At 46.4% G+C, this 24,333-nt stretch overlaps 1 protein-coding gene across 6 annotated transcripts in view; it reads left to right on the top strand.

Moving 5' to 3' along the window:
- Nucleotides 1-17,560: 17,560 nt before the first annotated feature.
- Nucleotides 17,561-24,333, top strand: part of LOC140727059 (transforming growth factor beta activator LRRC32-like) — a 36,141-nt gene continuing 29,368 nt past the window's right edge. Inside the window, exon 1 of one of the 6 annotated variants that reach the window (XM_073044274.1) lies at nt 17,561-17,899. Coding sequence is in view for 1 of the 6 variants with exons in the window: in XM_073044277.1 (XP_072900378.1) it covers nt 19,000-19,009 (10 nt within the window). In the remaining 5 variants the exon portion in view is untranslated. Of the gene's footprint in view, nt 17,900-18,904; nt 19,010-20,469; nt 20,878-21,360; nt 21,523-24,333 lie in introns of those variants that run through there. The other 5 variants (XM_073044278.1, XM_073044277.1, XM_073044276.1 and 2 more) reach the window with 5 other exon arrangements.

The raw sequence follows: 24,333 nt of genomic DNA on the forward strand, positions 1-24,333 counted from the left end.
TTTTTATATTCTAGTCCTTTAGAAATTAACGCTAACATTGCGTTTGCCTTCCTCACCACAGACGCAACCTGCAAATTAACCTTTGGGGAATCCTGCACAAGGGAATCCCTTTGCACCTTACTTTTCTTTATTTCCTCCCCACCTAGAAAATAGTCAACCCTTTCATTTCTTCTACCAAAGTGCATGTCCACACACTTCCTGACACTGTATTCCATCTGCCATTTCTTTGCCCATTCTCTTAATCTGTCTACTTCCTTCTGTAGCCTCTCCAATTCCTCAAAACTACCTGCCCCTCCACCTATCTTTGTACCATCTGCAAACTTTGCAACAAAGTCATCAATTCCATCATCCAAATCATTGTGTCAGGACGCTGGAGCAGGGATCCAATCGCAGACCCAGTCCTGTGCACACAGTGATATTAATTGAGTAACAAATCCCGAGGGGCAAACAAAGTCGGCGTCAAAATTCAGGCAGAGATCAAAACATCCAGAGAAACCCAAAAATCAGAATCGGGGAACAGGCAGAGTCGATATTCAGATGGACAGAGAACAGATACGAATGCTGGAAAGGCTCAGGAAAATTCACTGGCACAATCTGGCAACAAACAGGTGAAAACACAGGACTGAAATACACTGAGCAATAAACAGAGAGGCAGATGATAGGTGGAACACAATGAGACATGGGTGGCAGCAAAACAGGTAATAATGAGAAACAGATGAGAGACGGAGTTCAGGGGCCGGAGTAGAGCAGGAGCGGGGACAGGAGCACATGGCAATACAAAACCACAGACTGACAGATAGGGGGAAACACACAAAAAGTTCAACTGGAGGTACTGACACATTGACATATAACGTAAAAAGAATCAGTCCCAACACAAACCCCTGTGGAACACTAGTCACCACAGTCAACCAGAAAAGGCTCCCTTTGTTCCCACTCTTTGCCTTCTGCCAGTCAGCCAATGCCTCATCCATGCTAGAATCCTTCCTGTAATACCATGGGCTCGTAGCTTGTTAAGCAGCCTCATGTGTGGCACCTTGTCAAAGGCCTGAAAATCCAAGTACACAACATCGACCGATTCTCCTTTGTCTATCCTGTTGTTATTTCTTCAAAGAATTTCAACAGATTTGTCAGGCAAGATTTTCCCTTCAGGAAACCATGCTGACTATGGCCTATTTTATCATGTGCTTCCAGTACCCTGAAACAACATCCTTAAATCGACTACAAAATCTTCCCAACCACTGAGGTCAGACTAACTGGCCTATAGTTTCCTTTCTTGAAGAGCGGGGTGACGTTTTCCAGAGTCTAGTGATGCTTGAAAGATCATTACTAATGCCTCCACGATCTCTTCAGTCACCTCCTTCAGAAGTCTGGGTGTACACCATCTGGTCCAGGTGACTTATCTACCTTCAGACCTTTCAGGTTCTGATGCACCATCAATAACTCTGAGACGTAAGAAGCGAGATATCGGCTTTTATTGACTGGAAGAATGAACAACACTACATCCTGGAGAATGAGGCCGGGCTCAGGCCTCAATCGCCTTTATACAGGGGTCTGTGGGAGGAGCCACAGGAGCAGTCAGCAGGGGTCTGTGGGAGGAGCCTGGTGGAGAGACACAGGACTAGCTGCCTGTTTGACACGGGCAGCACTGAGAGTTTTATTGACCCGGACACAGTGCAACGCTGTGGACTCGTGACATGACCGGTAAGTCACAGGATCACCTTGGCTTCTGGGTCGCATTCCACAGACATCTGGGGGGGGGGGGGGGGTTGTGTAGCGACATTGATGGTGCAGGGCACAGAATATCGGAACTTTGCGCTACTGGTCATGCCTCGACTGTGCGCACCTGTGCTATTGGGGCTGGACTTCCAGAGCCATCTCAAAAGTGTGACTATGGCATATGACGGGCCCCTCCCACCGCTCACTGTCAGGAATCCTCAGTTTGGTGGGACTTCGCCATATACCCCGTTACCGCATGCACATACACACCGAACCACACGTCCCGCCCAGCACCATGCCGATAGCTGTGCTACTGACACTACTTGCAGCCTCTCCACCCTCAAGATCCCTCCCCCATCGCTGTTCGCCAATCTGACCCCCGACTGTAAACCGGTGGCGACTAAAAGCAGGAGGTACAGCGCAGGGGACAGGGCCTTCATTCGGTCAGAGGTGCAGCGGCTGCTCAGGGAGGGGATCATTGAACCAAGCACAAGTCCTTGGCGGTCCCAGGTGGTTGTTGTTTGGACTGGGCAGAAAAATAGGATGGTTGTGGACTATAGTCAGACCATCAATAGGTTCACGCAGCTTGACGCGTACCCCCTACCCCTGCTGACTGCTCCTGTGGCTCCTCCCACAGACCCCTGTATAAAGGCGATTGAGGCCTGAGCCCGGCCTCATTCTCCAGGATGTAGTGTTGTTCATTCTTCCAGTCAATAAAATTGATGCACCATCAATAACTCACTCTGAGATGTAAGAAGCGAGATGTCGGCTTTTATTGACTGGAAGAATGAACAACACTACATCCTGGAGAATGAGGCCGGGCTCAGGCCTCAATCGCCTTTATACAGGGGTCTGTGGGAGGAGCCACAGGAGCAGTCCAGACAGGTATATGTAGTTCACCACAGGTTCCCAAGAACCTTCTCCCTTGTAATGGTAACTTCACACACTTCATGACCCCAGACATCTGGAATTTCCACCATACTGCTAGAGTTTTCCACTGTGAAGTCTGATTCAAAGTATTTATTCAGTTCGTCCTCCATTTCCTTGACCCCTTTTACTACCTCCCCAGCATCTTTTTCCAGAAGTCCAATCTCCACTCTTGCTTCTCTTTTACACTTATGTATCTGAAGACACTTTTGGTATCCACTTTAATATTATTAGCTAGCTTACTTCCTATTCCATCTTTACCTTCTTAATGACTTTTCTAGTTGCCTTCTGTTGGTTTTTTAAAAGCTTCCAAATCCTCAACTTCCCACTAATATTTACTCTGTTCTCTTTGGCTTTTATGTTGTCTTTGTTAGCCACAGTTGTGTCATCCTGCCTTTAGAATACTTCTTCCTCTTTGGGATGTATATATCCTGTGCCTTTTGAATTGCTTCCAGAAATTCCAGCCATTCAGCAAGGACTAGATGGGCTGAAGGCCATAGTGATCTATGACTCTAAGAAACTTTGGCTAGGGCCAACTTAACCACTCTTCCCACAGTGACCCACGTTCCAGTACAATAGATCTTTGCACCACCAAATGTAGACAAATCTCTGTCAGCTCACCCAGTGACCTCTCAGTATCGTTTGGAGCTCTTCTCTGAGCCAGCCGAGATTCTCCACCTTCGCCTATCCTGTCTGCCTGTGTCTGACCTGTCTCCCTCTCTCATCGCTACCTCCATGGGTGGGAGGTGCAGGAGTCTTGGGACCCACCCACCAGGTTCAGGAGCCTCTGTTGTCCTACAACATTGGGCTCCTGGGCCCGATTCACTCCCCTCAGCCTGTGGACTACTTTCACGGACTCTGCAGCTTGTGTACTATGTATTATTTATTTACTTTTTAAAATTATTTGTTCTTTTTTTACACACATTGGATTTTTGTCGGTCTTTGCTGCGTGTGTGGTTTATTTGCGGATTCGATTCTTTATTTTGTGGGTGTCTGCAAGGAGATGAATCTCAAGGTTGTGTATGGTTGCATGCTTTAATAATAAATGTACTTTGAACTTTGAACCTTTCCTTTTTGCATCTGATATGTTGCGGTCTCTGTGAATCAGGCATTTCCTGTTCACTGAGTAGCCTCGACTGGATTAGGCTTTAACTCACAAGTGGATAGACAAGAGGGAATTGAACCATAAGGGCCTCTGACACTCAAAAGCAAATACCACTGTCCACCCCTATTGCTAGGACACCCAGAGCGTGGATGAATGAGGTTACAAGTCTTCAGAGACATGACTGACTTCTGTCAGCTCCTACCCACCCCACGGAGCAGCAGTGCCCTTAGGTTGGAATAACAAACAAAAGGAAATTTAAAATTCCATTTTCCTGGTACAGGAAATCCGTCTTATCAGATCCCTTAATCACTGGATTTTTCAATGTCTCTATTCTGTATTGTTTTTGGGAACAAAGGAAGGAGAGGAGGCCTCTCAGCCCATCGACTCTGTTCTGTCTTTCAATTAGGTCACAGTTGGTCTTTATTTTATATATTTTTTGTTATTATTTGTTCATTATTTTGGGATAGAGCGTGGAGCAGGCCCTCTGGCTCAGCAAGCTGCCCTGGCCAGCAACTCACTGATTTAACCCTCGCGTAATCACAGGATAATCTACAATGATCAACCAACATACCAACCGGTCTGTCTTTGGACTGTGGGAGGAAACCGGAGCACCCGGAGGAAACCCACGCGCACACAGGGAGAATGAACAAGCTCCTTACTGACAGCACTGGAATTGAACTCTGAACCCCTGAATACACAGAGCTGGAAAACCATTGCGCTAACTAATTTTTCTCTTCGCTGTCTTTGGGTGAGTGGTAGAACCTGGAAACCGTCCATGGGAATATGGGGGAATAAAAAAGAGATTACTAGCCAAAGGGCCTTTTTCAGTTTTCTGTGACTCTGACTCAAAAATCAGAACTATCAGCATCCACCCTTCAGAGTTCCTTTATCGGCTTACAAGGACTCTAGAGCTCAAGTTCTCAAAGTTATGTATTATTGATTGATTGATTGATTGATTATCATTTGTATTGGCACGGTTTGTCTTTTTTTGCACACTGGGTGTTTGTCAGTTTTCGTCGTGTGTAGCTTTTCATTGATTCTATTATATTTCTTTGTATCTACTATGAATACCTGCAAGAAAATTCAAAGATTCAAAGCATATTTGTTATCATAAGTATGCAGTATACAAACCTGAGATTCATCTTCCTGTAGACAGCCACAAAACAAAGAACAACGATGGAGCCGGTTCAAAGGAATAAAGAACAAAACACACAAATGGTAAAAAAAGACGAGCACATAGCACATGGAATATTTAGTTCATTTTCGGGCACATTCTAGGCACTCACTACTTTCTGTGCAGGGAAAGAACTTGCCCTGGCCATTTCCTTTGAACTCTCCCCCACCCCCCCCCCACACCCCAATCAACTTAAATACACGTCCTCTAATGTTAGACCTCTTTAAAATTCTTGATCCCTGCATCCTAGATGCAAATTTTTATTCATCTTTGGCTATTGGCTAGTGAATAGGTACAGGGACATTCACTGGTTATCTTTGGTACCAAGGTGTTGAGGCCAAATGCCAGTTCATTACCCAATCAAGGGTTGTGTATGGTGATATATATGTACTTTGATAACAAATTTACTTTGAACTTTGAATCATATACCTGTATACTGCCAAATGAAACAATGTTCCTCTGCACCAAGATCCACAACACAGCACATGTAGCTCACATACAACACATAAAGGAACATTACCACAAATAAATTAACAAATGAAATATATTCCAGAAGATTGAGATTTAATCTTAAGGTGCAATTATGAGACAAGTTAAAACGTCAACAGTATGATGCTACTGGTACTTCACGTGTGATGAGACCTGGGTGATGGCAGGAAGTTCAGTAGTCTCATGGCCTGAAGGAAGAAGCTGTTTTCCACCCTAACAGCCCTGGTCCTGCCTCTAAGTTCCAGACCGAAGAGTGCGGTACCATTTCCTGCACATTCGGTTTTGATGCAATCCAGATCTCTGATTTTTTTTCCATGATAAACAGCTCCCTACCTACGCTGGATCACAACCTTCCCGCCCACATGCATTTTAATCTGCACTAATGCGTCATCCACAGGTTGGCTTATGATTGAACTTTTCCAGCCCCACTCAGCCTTGTCTCATTGGTGGTGCTCTCACCTCTCAGTCAGAATGCAAACAACACATGCCCAGCAACTTGGAGCAGGAGACCGTGGCTGTCGCTCCCAGTGCAACTCTGAGGGACTTTTGTACTGCCGGAGATATTAAAACCCACTGTCCCCCGGAAGCACCAGGAGTGGAATCCAGTGAGCTCTTCTGCTGCTGTAGTCCCCCCACTTCGCTCTGTGCCTGTGATGCTGCTGCAGGTAAGGTGTTCGTTGCACCAGTAAATATACACTCAGTGGCCACTTTACCTGGTAATGCCTGTACCTAATAAAGTGGCCACTGAGTGTATGTTTGTGGGCTTCTGTTGCTGAAGCCCAACCACTTCAATGTTCAACATGCTGTGCATTCGGAGATGCTCCTCTGCACACCACTGCTGTAACGAGTGGTTATTCGAGTTACTGTCACCTTCCTGTCAGCTTGCACCAATCTGACCATTCTCCTCTGACTTCTCTCATTAACAAGCCGTTTTTGCCAACAAAACTACTGCTCACTGGATGCTCTCATTTTTCAAACTATTCTCTGTAAACTCTAAAGACTGTTGTGCGTGAAACACCCGGGAGATCAGCAGTTTCGGAGATACTCAAACCACCCTGTCTGGCACCAACAATCATTCCATGGTCGAAGACATTTAGATCACATTTCTTCCCCATAATGATGTTCGGTTTGAACAACAACTGAATCTCTGACCATATCTGCATGCTTTTATGCGTTGAGTTGCTGCCACACGATTGATTCATGAGATATTTGCATTAATGAACAGGTGGGCAGATGTGCTTAATAAAGTAGACGTTGAGGTATAGTGGGTCCTCAAGTGTTATTCAAATGAGAGCACAGTGGGGATTTTTTCCTATTTTTCCCTCCAATATCATAGAGTTATAGAGTCATTAAGCAAAACAGTACAGAAAGTCCCTTTGGCCTAAGGAATCCATGTTGATCATCATAAACCAACCAACTCATCCCAATTTCCTGCATCTGACTACGGCCCTCCCTGTAGCTATTGAGAGCTTCCTTGTACAATAAGATGGACTCTTGACCTCACAATCTGTCTTGTTAAGACCTTGCACCTTATTGTCTGTGTGCACCTTTATATTATTTCATCTCTCCTGGTCTTCCCCTTCTCCCTTGTTCTCTCTGCCCCGCTACCCTTTCCTTCAACCACAAACTTCCTTTACTTCTAAATTTCCCATGCTGATGAAAGATCACAACCTGAAATGTAACACTTTATTCTGTGTTCTGTTATTGTTTTACCATGTACTAGCTTAACGTATGGGGTGTGTGGGTTGTCTAGGAGTGGTAGCGTCTCTGGTGAAGGGGCATCTCGTGTCCATTCTGGGGCAGCTCGCTCAATCAGGTGACACTCAGCTCTCACCTGTACCTTGGCAGCTGTTTGCATGTGACCCCAGTGCACTGCTTCAACAGGTGAGCTAAAGCAGGTGAGGGCGACGGTGCAAAGCGTAGCCCACTGAGACAGGGATATGTCTATCCTAGCATGTGAAGCCAGCTCCGGCAGACTAGATGGTTTAGGTCTACGGTGAGATTCAATGGCCAGGAAGGTGGAGAACGAAGGGCATGACAAGGCACAGAAGAAATCACGGTCACCTCTGGAACCAAGGGAATCCCCAATTTGTGATGACTATTCGTACCACAAGGTCCAGAGAGTGGAACAGCCCCAGTGCATCAGCTTTCCCACTTTAAAAACCCACTCGCACAGGTCTCCTGTCATTGGTGGATATGATGGACAACCAACACCTCAGGGTACTGTTGTAATAAACTGATCTGTCCACAGATGCTGTCTGACCTTATGGTTTTTTTCTGGCATTGGCTGGTTTTACTTATATAAGCTTGAATAGAACCTACAGCACAGAAACAGGCCCTTCGGCCCACAATGTTGTGCTGAACCATTTAAATTAGTAATTAAATGGCCAACTAAGTTAATCCCTTCTACCTACACCATGTCCACATCCTTCCATTTCCCTCAAATTGATCTGCCTATCTAAACATCTTTTGAAAGTACCTAATGCTTTTGCTTCAGGTCCTGGTTCTTTAAGGTTTTCATAGCCGGACAAGGTAGTGGGGATAAGCTTCCCTTACCTATTAAATGCTCCCAGTGGTGTCCCTCTCAGGTAGCCTCTGACAACTAAGTCCAACTAAGACCAGTGGAACTATTTCGACTGACCGGTAAGCAGCAAAGACGGGTTACTTGTGCCTTAAAACCAGCCACTTTGGGCAGATGGGACTCATCAGAACCAGAATCAGAATCAGGTTTATTATCACCGGCATGTGTCGTGAAATTTGTTAACTTAGCAGCAGCAGCTCAATGCAATACATAATCTAGCAGAGAGAGAGAGAAAATAAATAAATAAAATAAAACATAATAATAAATAAACTAGTAAATCAATTACGTATATTGAATAGATTTTTTTTTAATGTGCAAAACCAGAAATACTGTATATTAAAAAAAAGTGAGGTAGTGTCCAAAGCTTCAATGTCCATTTAGGAATCGGATGGCAGAGAGGAAGAAGCTGTTCCTGAATCACTGAGTGTGTGTCTTCAGACTTCTGTACCTCCTGCCTGATGGTAACAGTGAGAAAAGGGCATGCCCTGGGTGCTGGAGGTCCTTAATAATGGATGCTGCCTTTCTGAGACACCGCTCCCTAAAGATGTCCTGGGTACTTTGTAGACTAGTGCCCAAGATAGAGCTGACTAGATTTACAACCTTCTGCAGCTTCTTTCGGTCCTGTGCAGTAGACCCTCTATACCAGTCAGTGATGCACCCTGTCAGAATGCTCTCCACGGTACAACTATAGAAGTTTTTGAGTGTATTTGTTGACATGCCAAATCTCTTCAAATCTCTTCAAAAGTGTAGCTGCTGCCTTGCCTTTTTTATAACTACATCAATATGTTGGGACCAGGTTAGATCCTCAGAGATCTTGACACCCAGGAACTTGAAGCTGCTCACTCTCTCCACTTCTGATCCCTCTCTGAGGATTGGTATGTGTTCCTTCGTCTTACCCTTCCTGAAGTCCACAATCAGCTCTTTCATCTTACTGACGTTGAGTGCCAGGTTGTTGCTGTGACACCACTCCACTAGTTGGCATATCTCACTCCTGTACGCCCTCTTCTCACCACCTGAGATTCTACCAACAATGGTTGTATTGTCAGCTATTTATAGATGGTATTTGAGCTATGCCTAACCACACAGTCATGTGTTGACCGTGGTTGGCAGCTCACCTAGGAGAAGGAGAGCTCTGATCTCAAACCTCCACTACCTTGTGGCTACACCCACTCATGCAGAAGGCTAAACTCTGAGCTGGAATCCCTAAGACAGTCCTACGATGAATTCAACGCTGACTGGCAAACCCTGCGACACCGCAGGTGCCAAACTGTATCGGTCTCTGCCGTTCCACATCATTTGTGTGGAGAGGGGGAGTCTGCTACATGAGCAACAGCTTGTTCTCCATATTGTACTGCGGTGGCTCGCATAGCACAACTAGGACTAAATATCCATGATGGACCCTGACAAACAGAAGGCCTCCGATCTGCCTCTACCACCACATTGCTTATACAGTATAGTGCAGAAGTCCAAGGCACATATATATATTGCTGGGGTGCTTTAGACTTCTGCACAGTACTGCAGTGATTTTATGTATTGCACTGACCCCCCCCCCAAAAAACAATTTCACGACACATGTGAGTGACGATAAACCTGATTCTGACATGGGTCTCTACTGTGGACTGAGAGTGGGAAGGGCACAGGGAGAGGGGAATCATGGTTGGGAAAATGGGAAGGGAGAGGGGAGGGAGTGGGAAGCACCAGAGAGACATTCTCTAATGGTCAATAAACCAATTGTTTGGAATCAAATGACCTTGCCTGGTGTCTTGAGGCTGGGTGTGTCTGCACCCACGCCGCCCCCTCTCCCTGGCACTCCATCTCTGCCACCTGTCCCACATCCCTCCCGCGACACTCCACCATTGCCATTCCCAACATCTGTAGCAAACCTTTGCCAGATTTACAAACTTGCTCTCCACTCCACATTGACAAATACAGTCCTGTGCAGAAGTCTTGGGCACCCTAGCTACAGTATATATAAGTGCCTAAAACTTCTGCACAATACTGTACCTAAATATCTATATCTATCTAATTTATATATTTGCCACAAAACAACAAATTTCTTGACCTATGTCAGTGTGCTGCCTTTATAGAATGTTACAATCAGTGATATTAAACCTGATTCTGATTCCTGAACAGACCATGAACTACCTCACTATTTTTTATATATTGAAACTTACAGTACATTTTTATGTATTGCACCGTACTACTGCCATAAAACAGAACATTTCATGACAGGTATCAATAGTAAATGTGATTCTGATTCTGATGTTGAAAGAGGATAACAGAGCTCTGCAACTCCTTGACCTAAATGTTGATCGAGGCAGAAATTCTTGCAGAAGTTAATCAGTATCCAGATGCAGACAGTTGCGACTTACAGGAGCACATGTCACAGTGTTGGGAAGTGGGAGTAGGCCAGGAGGCTTTCTCAGACAAAGATGCAAAGAATCAAGCGGGGTAGTAAAGAAGGCGTGTGGCCTGCTTGCCTTCACTGGTCAGTGGATTGAGTACAAGAGACAGGAAGTTGTTTTGCAGCTATATAGAACTTAGAGAAGACCACAGCTGGATCATCGTGTGCAGTTCTAGTTGCCCCATTACAGAAAGGACGTAAAGGGGTTAGAAAGGGTGCAGAAGAGGTTTACCAGGCTGCTGTCTGGAGTAGAGGCTGTGTGCTATAACGAGAGGTTGCACAAATTTGGTTTGTTTTCTCCAGAGCAACGGAGGCTGAGGTGAGATCCGGTAGGGTTTATACAATTATGAGAGGCAGAGGTAGAGTATCTTTTCCCCAGGGCTGAAATGTCTAATACCAGCGGGCACGGACTTAAAACGTAGGACAAACTTAGGTTGTTTTCTCTGGAGCCTGGGAGGCTAAGGGGAGACCTGATACAAGTGTTTTCAATTGTGACAGGCATACAGTAGAATCTATTTTCTCAGGGTAGAAGTGTTAAGTACCTTAGGACATGGATTCAAGGTGAGAGGGGAAGTATAAAGGAAACATGCAGGGCAAGGTTTTCACACAGAGATTGGGGGGGGATGGATGCTGGTACAAACTGCTAAGGTTAACAGTGAAAACAAATACAGTAGTGCTGTTTAAAAGGCTGTTAGACATGCACATGAATATGCAGTGTAGAAGGATATGGACAGAGATTTACTTTAATGTGGCAAGGTGTTCATGCAGACGTTGTGGGCCAAAAGGCCTATTCCTGTACTGTTCTCTGTTATTCTGTGTTGTAGATGTTCAATAATTCTGTAAGTATTATTTATTGGTGGGTAATGGGCATAAATTGATGACTGTGCTTCCTAAACTGCAAAAGAACAATAGTTTATGAATACTTCATGATTCCTTAAGGTTGTCATAGCCGGAGGTAGTGGGGGTGAGCTCCCACTACCTATTAAATACTCCCAATGGCGTGCACCTCAAATAGCATGTAACAACCAAGACCAACTCGTGGCCATCATGTAAGACTTAGCTACTAAGCCCAGCAGAACCATTTCTACTGACAAGAGAGGATCAAAGCTGGGTTACTGGTGCTTTAAAACCAGTCGCTTCAGGCAGATGGGGGTCATCAGCTGTGAATGGCAGCTCATCTAGAAGAAGGAAAATTCTGATCTCAAACTTCCCCTGCCTTGCGGTTATACCCAATCACGGTGAAGGCTTCAGGAGTAGACCCCGAGAAAAAATCCGGAGCTAGGGTCTCTAAGGCAGTCCTACGTCAAATTCAACGCTCACTGGTAACTCCTGCGACACCACCGGTGCCAAATTGTATCAGTCTCTGCCGATCCTTTGGATTCACCAACTGTGTGGAGAAGGGAAGCCTGCTACATGGACAACAGCTTGCTCTCCATGTCGTAATGCCTTGGCTTGCATATGACAGCTAGGACGCCACGTCCATGGTCGACCCAGACCAATGGAGGGCCTCATCGTTGTGAAGAGCTCAGAACACTGTTGAGCACAGGGAAGATGCTACAGAGACATAGGTTCACCCCATCATATCCTTATCCATTTCAGCAGATCTCCTAATCTCTGTGGCTTGTTCCTTCAATTTAAGCTTCTCAAAAGAAACAACTAACATATAAAGTGCTGGTGTCTAGCATCCAATGTAATGGGATAGCTTCGTCTGAGACAGTGTTAAAAGAATTTTCAACAATAACACACAAGCTGAGAGGTTTAAAGATCAAAGTCTTTTATCAGTTAATGATACCCAGATTATCTCAGGTCAGCTGCTTGGTTGCAGTTTAACCTGGACAGTTAATTGTTTGATAGATCATTAAAGTAATAGTTAGCAGAGGAGATTTAAGAGGTGTCCAGATTTATGGAGGGTTCTCACTGAGTAAAAGAGGAGAAACTGTTTCCACTGGTAACTTTAGGATGAAGTTTTTGGTTAATAAATCACAAGAGCAGACATAACATGAGAATTCTTATTACATAGTGAGCTGTGATGCAGAGCAGATGCAATGAAAGACCAGTGGAAGCCAATTCAATAGAAACATTAGTAAGGGCATTAATAAACCTTATAGATTTGGAGAGTTGTGCAGCAGAGACATGGGAGCCTTAGGTGCCACACCACCAGGTTCAGGAATAGTTATTACCCTACAGCCATCAGGCTTCTGACCCAGCGTGGATAGCTTCACTCACCTCTATGCTGAACGGTTTCCACCAGAACAAGAGATTCAGCAGATGATAGAAATCCAGAGTAACACACATGAGAGGTCTCAGCACAAAACGTTGACTGTTCATTCCTCTCCACAGACGATGAGCTCCTCCATTATCCAGCATTTTGTGTCTGATTCCACAACCCACACACTCACTTTCAAGCACTCTACAACTCATATTTTCAGTATTATTTATATCGCTATATACATTACTGTGCAAAAGTCTTAAGCACATATACTATATATAGCTAGGGTGCCTAAGACTTTTACACAGTACTGTAATAATTTTATGTATTGCACTGTACTGCTGCCACAAATAAAAACAAACTTCATGACATATGTGAGTGATGATAAGTCTCTATTGTGGACTGAGAGAGGGAAGAGAGCAGGGAGAGGGAATCATGGTTGGGAAAAGAGGAAGGGAGAGGGGAGGGAGCAGGGAGCACCAGGGAGATGTTCTGTAATGATCAATAATCCAGTTGTTTGGAATCAGATCTTGCTTAATGGGCTGGGTCTATCTGCACTTGTACTCATTTCCCACTCCGCCTCTGGCAATCCTTCTCTGCCACCTGTCCCACATCCCTCAGATGGTGCTCCTCGCTCGCCATTCCCGCCAGATTTACAAACTCGCTCTCCACATTGACGAATACAGTACTGTGCAAATGTTTTACGCACCCTAGCTGTATATATGTGACTAAGACTTTTGTCAATCACACACTCCTTTTTTCATAGTAGAGCCCAAAGCACATGGAAAATTGTTATGCATAAAAAACTAAAAATTCAAGAACTGAAATGTCGGTAGTTCAAAAGTATTCACCCCTTTGCTCCATACTTAGTTGTACCACCTCACGCAGCTGTTACTGCCAGTAATCTTTTTGGATAAGTCTATTAGCTTTGCACAATGTGATGGAGCAAGATTTGCCCATTCCTCCTTGCAAAATTGCTCAAGCTGTGTCTGTTTTGTTGGAAAGTGGCAGTGGACAGCAATCTTGAGGTTTTGCCAGGGATGCTTGAACGGGTTAAGATTAGGATTCTGACTGGGCCACTCAAGAACATCAATTTTCTTCATTTGAAGCCATTCCATATATGCTCTGGCAGTGTGCTTTGGGTCATTATCCTGCTGAAAGATTAACTTCCTCCCCACTTGAAGCTTTCTGGCAGGGGCTAGAAGGTTTTAATCCAGGATCTCTCTGAATTTAGCAGCATTCACCTTTCCATCAATCCTAACTAGATGTCTAGTCCCTGCTTCTGAAAAGCCATGCCATAGCATGATGCTACCTCCACCATACTTTACGGTAGAGATGGTGTTACCTGGCTGATGTGCAATATTAGATTTAAACCACACATGCTGCTTATTGTTGAGGCCAAAAGGTTCCACTTCAGAGTCAAGTTTAATATGGCATATGTTGTGAAATTTGTTAACTTTGTAGCTGCAGTATAATGCAATACACGATAATAGAGAAAAAACTGTGAATTAGAGTGTGGGTATATACAGTATATTAAATAGTTAAATAAGTCGTGAAAAAAAATAGTAATGAGGTAGTATTCAGGATTCAATGTTCATTCAGCAATTGGGTGGCAGATGGGAAGAACCTGTTCCTAAATTGTCTTATCCGACCACGAGACCTTCTTCCACATCTTTACAAGATCTTCTAAGTGATCTTCTCAGGGGGGCCTTCAACAGGTCCACTGGTTCCTGTTGCTGCCTTCAGAGAGGCTGCTGGTTCATGTCACTTCCCTCAAAGAGGCCTCACTTGGAGTATTTTGAGCAGTTTAGGGCCCTTTATCTTAGAAACCATGTGCTGAAATGGGAAAGGTTTCGAAGGAGGTTCACGAAAATGAATGGCTTGTCATATGAAGAGTGTTTAATGGCTCTGGGCCTGTATTCACTACAATTCAGAAGAATGAGGGATGACCTCATTGACACCTATCGAATGGTGAAAGGCCTCGATAGAGTGGATGTGGAGAGGATGTTTCTTGTGGTGGGAGAGTCCAAGACCAGTGGACACAGCCTCAGAATAGAGAGGCATCCTTTTAGAATGGAGGTGAAGAAGAATTTCTTTTGCCAGAGAGTGGTGAATCTGTGTAATTCTTTGCTAGAGGCACCTATGGAGACTAAGACTTTATGTATATTTAAAGGAGCAGTTGATAGATTTTTGACTAGTTAGGGCATGAGGGGAAATGGGGAGAAGTCAGGAGATTGGGGCTGAGAGGAAATGTGGATCAGCCTTGATGAAATGGCAAAGCAGCCTCGATGGGCCAAATAGCCTAATTCTGCTCCTATATCTTATGGTCTTATGGTGTCAGTTCCCTTGGAGGGGCCACTGGTTTGTGTCGCTCCCTCGGAGAGGCTGTTGGTTCATGTCGTTCCCTCAGAGGGGCCGCTGGTTCTTGTCGCTGCCCTCGGAGGGGCTGTTAGTTTGAGTCACTTCCTGATGCTCTTGGAGATGCTATCGAAGTTCTGAGATTTTTGGATTGGACTGTAGTTTATATTGGCTTCTTTCAGTTCTGTGTTTTCTCATGTTCTTGCCCAATCTTTCTTGTTGCAGATTGGTGGGTCAGGGGTTTGGGTCATCTGTTAGTTTTTGTGCGAGGGGAGGGGTTTGCAGGTTTTTATTTCTTTTTCATTTCATGTTGGGGGATTGATGTTTTTCTTTCTTTAAACTACTTCTATTGTTTTCTGTGGGGGAGGGGGTTTTGGGGGAATTGGTGACCACATTGTATTGTGTACAGTTCTGGTCACCGAATTATAGGAAAGATGTCAACAAAGTAGAGAGAGTGCTGAGGAGATTTACTAGAATGTTACCTGGGTTTCAGCACCTAAGTTACAGGGAAAGGTTGAGCAAGTTTGGTCTTTATTCTTTGGAGTGTAGAAGGTTGAGGCGGGACTTGATAGAGGTATTTAAAATTATGAGGGGGATAGATAGAGTTGACGTGGATAGGCTTTTTCCATTGAGAGTAGGGGAGATTCAAACAAGAGGACATGAGTTCAGAGTTAGGGGTCAAAAGTTTAGGGGTAACACGAGGAGGAATTTCTTTACTCAGAGAGTGGTAGCTGTGTGGAACGAGCTTCCAGTAGAAGTGGTAGAGGCAGGTTCGATATTGTCATTTAAAGTAAAATTGGATAGGTATATGGACAGGAAAGGAATGGAGGGTTATGGGCTGAGTGCAGGTCGGTGGGACTAGGTGAGAGTAAGCGTTCGGCACAGACTAGAAGGGCTGAGATGGCCTGTTTCCGTGCTGTAATTGCTATGTGGTTATATGGTTATATTGTTGCCGTTCTGTTTTTCTTGGTTTCGTGGTTATCTGGAGAAGATGAATCTCAGTTGTATACTTCGATAATAAATGAACCTTGGAATCCTTTCTTTTTCAAATACGTCTTCCCTTTCTCCCATTATCCTCTCCTCTCATATCAGATTCCTTCTTCTTCAGGCCTTGACCCTTTCCACCTCTCACCTCCTGGCATCTCACTTCATCTCCACTTCCCCACCGACCTACCTTTCCCCTTGTCTATTCTCACCTATCACCTGTCAGCTTGTACCTCTCCTCCTCCACCCCACTTCCTTATTCTGCGTTCTTCCCTCTTCCTTCAGCCCGACTCAACCATTCTGACCAAGCTAGTCCAATTCCCCTGCACTTGGCCCATATCCCTCTAGTAGAAATGCGATCACTCAAGTCAGCCTGATGCACAGACAGCCACTACATGGTCCTTAACAGATCGGGGCATGGAATGCAAGACAACTTCACTGCTGCAGCCTTCTCCCGTCTTCATGGTGTTGTGATATGTCATCATCTTCCACCAGCTCCACCACTGAGGTCCTGGTTGTCTGGAACCTCCCCTAGGTGACCCTACCTAGAGCTGAGTGCCAGATGGCCATTGCTGTCATCATCTTAGGAACTCACAAGCCTCCCCACTGTGACAAGGTGATGATCCGCAGAGAAGTACCCCTCTAAACCAGAGGTTCCCAACTTGTTTTTAATGCCATGGACCCATATCATTAAGCAAGGGGTCCAAGGACCCCAGGTTGGAAACGCCTGCTCTAAACCTTCCTGTCTACATAGTTTCAAATGTTGTTAATGTACCTGACTTAACCATTTCACTGGGCAGCTCATTCCAGATACTCACAGCCCTCTGTGTGATGTCCTGAGGAAGGGTCTCAGCCTGAAATGTCGACTATTTACTCCTCTCCATCGACGCTGCCTGACCTACTGAGTTCCGCCAGCATTTTGTGCTTGTTACCCTCTGTGTGAGGTTGCACCTCTGCTCTCTACAAAGTCTTTCCCACCTCACCTTAAACCAATCCCTTCCGGTTTTTGATTCTCTTTCACCAAAAAAAAGACAGTTTGCATTCAATTAGGATGATCCCCTCCTCCCAAAGATGAGCCCAGCCAACTTCCGATTGAACTATATAAGCAACACACACAGAATGGTGGAAGAACTCCGCAGGTCAGACAACATCTATGGAAATGAACAAATAATCCACATTTCAGGTTGAGACCCTTCATCAGGACTGGAAAGGAAGAGGTAAAATGCCAGATTAAGAGGTGGGGGAGGAGAAGGACTACAAACTAGAAGGTGAAGCCAGGTGGGTAGGGGAAGGTGGTGGGGGGGCTGAAGAAACAGGAATCTGATAGGAGAGGAGAGTGGGCCTTGGAAGAAAGGGAATGAGGAAGGGTGCAAGGGGGAGGTGATAGGCAGGTGAGTGGAAGAGGTAAGAGGCCAGAGTGGGGAATGAAGAAGAGGAGAGGGGGAGGGAGAGAAAACTTCTTCTATATCCTTCCTTCTGTAGAGAGACCAAAATTGTGCGCAGTACTCCAGGTGTGGCCTCCCCAACGCATTGTTCGGAGTAGTAAGGAGGGAGCGGGTAGGTTGCTGCGTGTTCGAACGCGAGAGGTACTCAGAGAGATCTCTCTGCTCCGTCCCGCTGTGTGAGTTTTCTTAAAAAAAAGTTTAGCGAGACTCTGACTATATGCACTAAATATTCCGACATAACTCGAAAATTTGAACGCAAGCTTTCCTAATATGGTTGAGATTCCGCATCGGCCGGACTCCGGAGATCTCGTTCCTAAATCTCCCCTTCCTCTCCAGTATAGTCAGTGAGATGGGATCTGCAGGCGCTCGGTGAAGGGAGAGGCGCCGACGCTAGTATTAAATGGGTCCACGGCGAGAGAGCTCCGAGAGTGGCGGGGACTTAGACAGACGTTAAAGATGTGAGACACTGTTTGTCCCCTCTCTCCGCCGAGTCCAACCACGATTCAGGTAACAGCCAAATTCTTGTCAAGGGGAAGCAAACTTTTCGGGCAGTTTATCTTTGCGCTTGTTAACTGTTGTTCAGTCGTCCGCTTCGCCTGCTGTTTATTTCCGTTTACCACTGTTTACAAGCTGTGGCGACAGTTTGGAAAAAATACATCTGAAAGTAATCTCGAGTGTTCACTTAAACGCAAGTCTGAAGATTTGCTACTGGAATGGTCCTATGTAACAAAAAGTACCAAAAGAAATGACGAGGGTGTGGACTTCTTCCTGATAAATATCAGCAGGTCGGGGTCAGAACACTGTACTGACTCGTCTGTAGCGCAAAATTCTGGTTGTAGAGTCACAGCCTTGCATTGGGGTAACTGTGCCGAGCGGGTCGGTCATAAATGAACCGATTTATGTCACCTTACTTTTAACTAACGTCTTTCTGACTTTTATTTTGATGTTTGCACTTTACCCCATTGTAAAGCACTTGGAACTACAACGTCTCCAAGAAAAGTGCTCTAAAATTATTGCGTTTTTTTTATTCAGCTCAAGCTGGTAAAACCTGAGATACGGACTTAGCCAAGCACATTATTATTATTATTATAACTATTAGTCCCATCTGCTCGTGTGCTCCCATAGACCACTGAACCTCTCCTATTCATGTATCTAGATGGGTTTTAAATGTGATTACTGTGCCTGCTTCAACCACTGTTCTGACAGCTCACCCTCTGCGCGAAGAAACTGCCCCTTGATGACCCTTTTAAATCCCCCCCTCTAATCTTAAAACTATGCCCTCTCGTTTATAGTGCCCCCTCCCTGGGAGAAAGACTTTGTGTCCTCACCCTGTCTGTGGTCCACGGCGAAGATTTAGTGCGTTTATTTAATATTTCCAACATTCCTTCTATACTTTTCGCGAGCGTTTCACTCGGGAACTTGCACCATGGACATCTGACTTAGCTCGCGTCGTCTGATTTTTCCCAAAGGGACCGCTGCCATATGGAAAACGGGAATTAGTATGCTTACTATTTTTTTGCATTTACACAGTTCGTCTCCTTCTGCACATTGGTTCTAAGTCTTTGCATGTCGTATTTCTGCGTTCTGCTGTGGATGTCGACAGGAAAATGAATCTCGGTATATATATTGATGTTTCTGTACTTTGATAATAATTACTTTGAACTTTGACAGGCGTTAGCGTTGGATCTGAGATTTCTACTGGTGTGTGTGTGTATGTGTGTGTGTGTAGGGTGGGTGTGTGTGTCTATATGTGTGTGTGTGTGTGGAGGGGGTGGGTGTGTGTGGAGGGTGTGTGTGTGTGTGGAGGGGGTGTGTGTGTGTGGAGGGTGTGTGTGTGGAGGATGTGTGTATGTGTATGTGTGTGTGTGGAGGGGGTGGGTGTCTGTGTGTGTGTGGAGGGGGTGGGTGTGTGTGGGGGTGTGGAGGGTGTGTGTGTGTGGAGGGTGCGTGTGGAGGGTGTGTGTGTGTGTGTGTGGAGGGGGTGGGTGTGTGTGTGTGGAGGGTGTGTGTGTGTGTGTGGAGGGTGTGTGTGTGTGTGTATGTATGTGTATGTGTGTGTGTGTGTGTGGAGGGGGTGGGTGTGTGTGTATGTATGTGTATGTGTGTGTGTGGAGGGGGTGGGTGTGTGTGTGTGTGGAGGGTCTGGGTGGGTGGGTGTATGTGTGTGTGTGTGTGTGTGGAGGGGGTGGGTGTGTGTGTGGAGGATGTGGGTGTGTGAGTGTGGAGGGTATGTGTATGTGTGTGTGTGGAGGGGTGGGTGTGTGTGTAGAGGGAGGGTGTGTGTGTATGGAGGGCGTGTGTGTGTATGTGTGTGTGTGGAGGGTGTGTGTGTGTGTGGGGGTGTGGAGGGTGTGTGTGTGTGGAGGGTGTGTGTGGTGGGGGTGGGTGTGTGTGTATGTGTATGTGTGTGTGTGGAGGGTGTGTGTGTGTGTGTGTGTGGAGGGTGTGTGTGTGTGGAGGGGTGGGTGTATGTGTATGTGTGTGTGTGGAGGGGGTGGGTGTGTGTGGGGGGTGTGGAGGGGGTGTGTGTGGAGGGGGTGGGTGTGTGTGTATGTGTATGTGTGTGTGGAGGGGGTGGGTGGGTGTGTGTGTGTGTGGAGGGTGTGTGTGTGGAGGGTGTGTGTGTGTGGAGGGTGTGTGTATGTGTATGTGTGTGTGTGGAGGGGGTGGGTGTGTGTGTGTGTGTGGAGGGTGTGTGTGTGTGTGTGTGTGTGTGTGTGTGTGTGTGTGTGGAGGGTGTGTGTGGAGGGGGTGGGTGTGTGTGTATGTGTATGTGTATGTGTGTGTGGGGGTGTGGAGGGTGTGTGTGTGTGGAGGGTGTGTGTATGTGTATGTGTGTGTGTGGAGGGGGTGGGTGTGTGTGTGTGTGTGGAGGGTGTGTGTGTGTGTGTGTGTGTGTGTGGAGGGTGTGTGTGGAGGGGGTGGGTGTGTGTGTATGTGTATGTGTATGTGTGTGTGGGGGTGTGGAGGGTGTGTGTGTGTGGAGGGAGGTGGGTGTGTGTGTGTGTATATACACATCTCAGACGCCCTGCATTCCAACGAGCGTAGCATCAGCCAATATGCAATTAGAGAATTACCTGCAATTTTAATTTCTTTAAATAGGCATTTAAAGGGGAGGCGTATGTTGCGCGGTGTTCTATTTTGAGAAGGGACGAGTTCATAACCTATTCTGGAAACTTTGGTTACTGAGCGAGGGAGAGAGGGGAGTTGATGTGGAGATGGTGGTGATGGTATGGATTGACGCTCTGAATGGGATCGTTCTACGCTGCCAGTGCCGGAATTGTGTAGGGGAGGTGAACTAGACAGAGCGGTACAAAAACGGGCGTTCGGGGCACGTAACCGCACTCTCTCCTGCATCATGAAGAGTCTCAACCGAAGAGCTAACCTCGAGGGGTAATGGCCCAGCCAGAAGCCCGAGGCTATTCGGGATCTTCCCAGTGAGGTACTGCGGTGGTGCTGCGCTAACGGGGGTGCCGTCTTTCCCGGTAAGAAGCTGAATTGAAACCCAGTGTCCTTGGTCAGGATCCCAAAAATTCTATCCCGTACCTCTCTCACTACTTGGAAAGCTTGTCCCACAAGGACGAGTCCTCCGATCGGCCAACTATTTCTGGAGTCCCCCTTTCCTTTTCAGTCTTGATGAAAGGTCTCGAATGTTTCATTCATTCCCATAGACGCTGCCTGATCTGGTGTGTGTGTGTGTGTGTGTGTGTGTGTGTGTGTGTGTGTGTGTGTGTGTGTGTGTGTGTGTGTGTGTGTGTGTGTGTGTGTGTGTGTGTGTGTGTGTGTGTGTGTGTGTGTGTGTGTGTGTGTGTGTGTGTGTTTGAACTGTTTATTTTTTGCGCAGCGTTGCCGGCAGTGCGCGCATTATCGAATTCCTGGTGGGAATTGGCAGTGGCTTGTTCAATAAGAGGTGTGGGGCACGCTTCGCCACTCTACAGGGATGAGACCGCGCGGTTTTCAATCTCTCAGATCCCTCAATGGAGGAAGAAACATCCTCCGGTAAAGCATTCTGCAGAACGGGCTGTTCTAACATCCTACTGACACCCTTTCTTGGCAATGTGTAGCCCAGCGGAGACTTCTGGTTGAACCTGTTGAGTCTTTTGACAGGGTGTCGAGAGAGATTGATGAAGGTAGGATATTGTCGAACTGGACTTTAGTAAGTTATTTGATGAAGTCCCTCATGGGAAGCTAATCCAGAAGAATGGGGTGAATGGGGTCCACGGCTATCTGAATTCCGAACTGGCTTGCGCGTAGAAGACAAGAGGTAGTTAGTGGTCGAGGGGAGTTATTCGAGCTGGAGGTCTGTAGTAAGTACAGTTCCACAGGGATCTGTACTGAGACCTCTGCTCTTTGCGATATATATGTGACCTGGATGAAAATGTGGATGGGTTAGAACATTTGCGATGGAGCTGTGGATATTGTAGACGACTGGCAAATAATACAGTGCGACACGTACAGAATGCTGGAGGAACTCAGCAGGCCAGGCAGCAGCCGTGGAAAAGAGTACCGTCGACGTTTAGGGCCGAGACCCTCCATCAGGACTGGGGAAAAAAGACGAGGCGGTGTAAGAAGGGGGGGGGGGGAGAGGAAGGAACACCGGGTGTTAGGTGGGGAGGGGAGGAGGGATGAAGTAACGAGCTGGGGAATTGATTGGCTGGAGAAGGGGAATCTGATAGGAGAGGACAGAAAGCCATGGAAGGCAGAAGAGGGAGAGGAGGTGATCGGTAGGTAAGGAGATAAGGTGAGAGAGGGAAATGGGAATGGGCAGTGGTGAAGGAGGGGGGGGGGCATTACGGAAGTTCGAGAAATCAATGTTCATGCCATCAGGTTGGAGGCTACCCAGACAGAATATAAGGTGTTGTTCCTCCAACCTGCGTGTAGCCGCGTCGCGACGGTAGAGTAGGTCAGGTAGAAATGGGAATGGGAAGTGGAATTAAATTGGGTGGCCGCTGCGAGATCCCGCTTTTTCTGGTGGGCGGCGAAGCGCTCTCCCAATCTACGTTGGGTCTCTCAGATATACAGGAGCCCCCACCGGGAGCTCCGGATACTGTAGATGACGCCAACAGACTCGCAGGTGAAATGTCGCATCACCAAGGTTGTCTGGGGCCCTGAATGACAGTGAGGGAGGAGGTGTAGGGGCAGGGCAGGGGTAGCACTTGATTCGCTTGCAAGGTTAAGTGCCAGGGGGAGATTAGTGGGGGGACGAATGGACAAGGGAGTCGCGTAGGGAGCGATTCCTGCGGAAAGCAGAAAGTGGAGTGGGATGGAAAGATGTGCTTGGTGGTGGGATCTGTTGGAGGTAGCGGAGAATTATGTGCTGGACGTGGAGGCTGGGGCTGGTGAGGTGGTCGGTGAGGACAAGAGGAACGAACGCTATCCCTGGTGGGGTGGCGTGTGCGATCTTGGGCCACATCTTTCCACCTGGAACTTGCATGACTGGCAATAGCGAAAACCGAGCTACCGACACGATGAAGGAAGTCCCGCACACCGCCAGAGAGAGAGGACCTTCACTGCTGCCCGAAACGCCTGCGGTGTAACGGGCAGTAAGTAAGTTGAGCCTGGTGGTACCCGCTTTCAAGATTTTTGCATCTTCTGCTCGACGGGAGGAGAGGAAAAGGGCAAATATTCAGGGTATAGTATTGAAGGCGGATTTGCAGTCAATAGACAATAGTAGAATGTACATTTCTTTATTGTCCAGATGCTCCAGAGATGAGTGTAGGGCCAGGGAGATGTCCTGTGCCATAGACCTAGGGACACCGTGTGGGTCAGGGTTGTCTGGAACGCTGGAGGTGATGCATTTCACCACAAGCCTCTCAGAGCCCTTCATAATCTGAATACTTAAGAAGTATTTTAAATGTTGAGTTTTAGCAGAAGGTCTTTACTAAATATTCTGCTATTATGTTTTGTGATCAAGTGAGGTGGAAGAAAGAAACACATATTTCTTCTGTTATTTGAATGAATGTCAGTGATACTTCCTCGGAAATACTCTGTACTGCAAGTGTTCAGATGCCAATGGCTTGGGAACTGTAGCGTGTACCACGGTGGCGCCATGGTAGCGAGGTTGTTGGCACGATGCTCGGGACTTCGAGGTTTAATTCTGGTGTCCTCTGTAAGAAGTTGTACATTTTTCCCGTGTGTATGAGTTCCCTTCCATAGTCCAAAGATGTGCAGGTTAGTAGGTTCAATTAAATCGTCCTGTGATTAGGCTAGGGTTAAATCGGTGGGTTGTTATGCAGTGTGGGCTCGGTGGGCTGGAAGGGCCTATTCTACGCTGTACCTCTAAATTAATAAATAAATGAGTTGGGACATTATGCTGTAATTGAACTCTTGTACCATTTTGGTCACCCTGTTATGGGAAAGATGTGGTTAAACTGGAAAGAATGGAGAGAAGACAGGAAAGATATCAATAAGATTGAAAGAGAACAGTAAACATTTACAAGGATGCTGCCAGGACTTGAGGACCTGAGTTATAAGAGTCATTCAGAAGTACAGCTCACTTTGGCCCATCTAGTCCATGCCGAAACCATTTAAACTGCCTTGTCTTATCAAGCTGCGCCAGGACCATAGCTCCCCATATCCCTACCGTCTGTGTACCTATCCAAACTTCCTTTAGATGTTCAATTCAAGCTCATATGCACCACTTGTGCTGGCAATTCATTCCACACTCCCACAACCCTCTGAGCGAAGAACCCTCCCCTCATGTTCCCCTTAAACTTGTCACCTTTCACCCTTAACCCATGACCTCTGGTTGTAGTCCCACCACCCAACCTCAGTGGAAAAAGCCTGCTTGCATTTACCCTATCTATATCTCTCACAATTTGGATTGCCTCTATCAAATCCCCTCTCAACCTTCTACGTTCTAAAGAAAACAGTCCTAACAGTCCTGCCAAAGAGTTTTGGCCCCTGAAACGTCGACTGTACTCTTTTCCATAGATGCTGCC

Source organism: Hemitrygon akajei, chromosome 4, assembly GCF_048418815.1.
Source record: "Hemitrygon akajei chromosome 4, sHemAka1.3, whole genome shotgun sequence".
NCBI lineage: Eukaryota > Metazoa > Chordata > Chondrichthyes > Myliobatiformes > Dasyatidae > Hemitrygon > Hemitrygon akajei.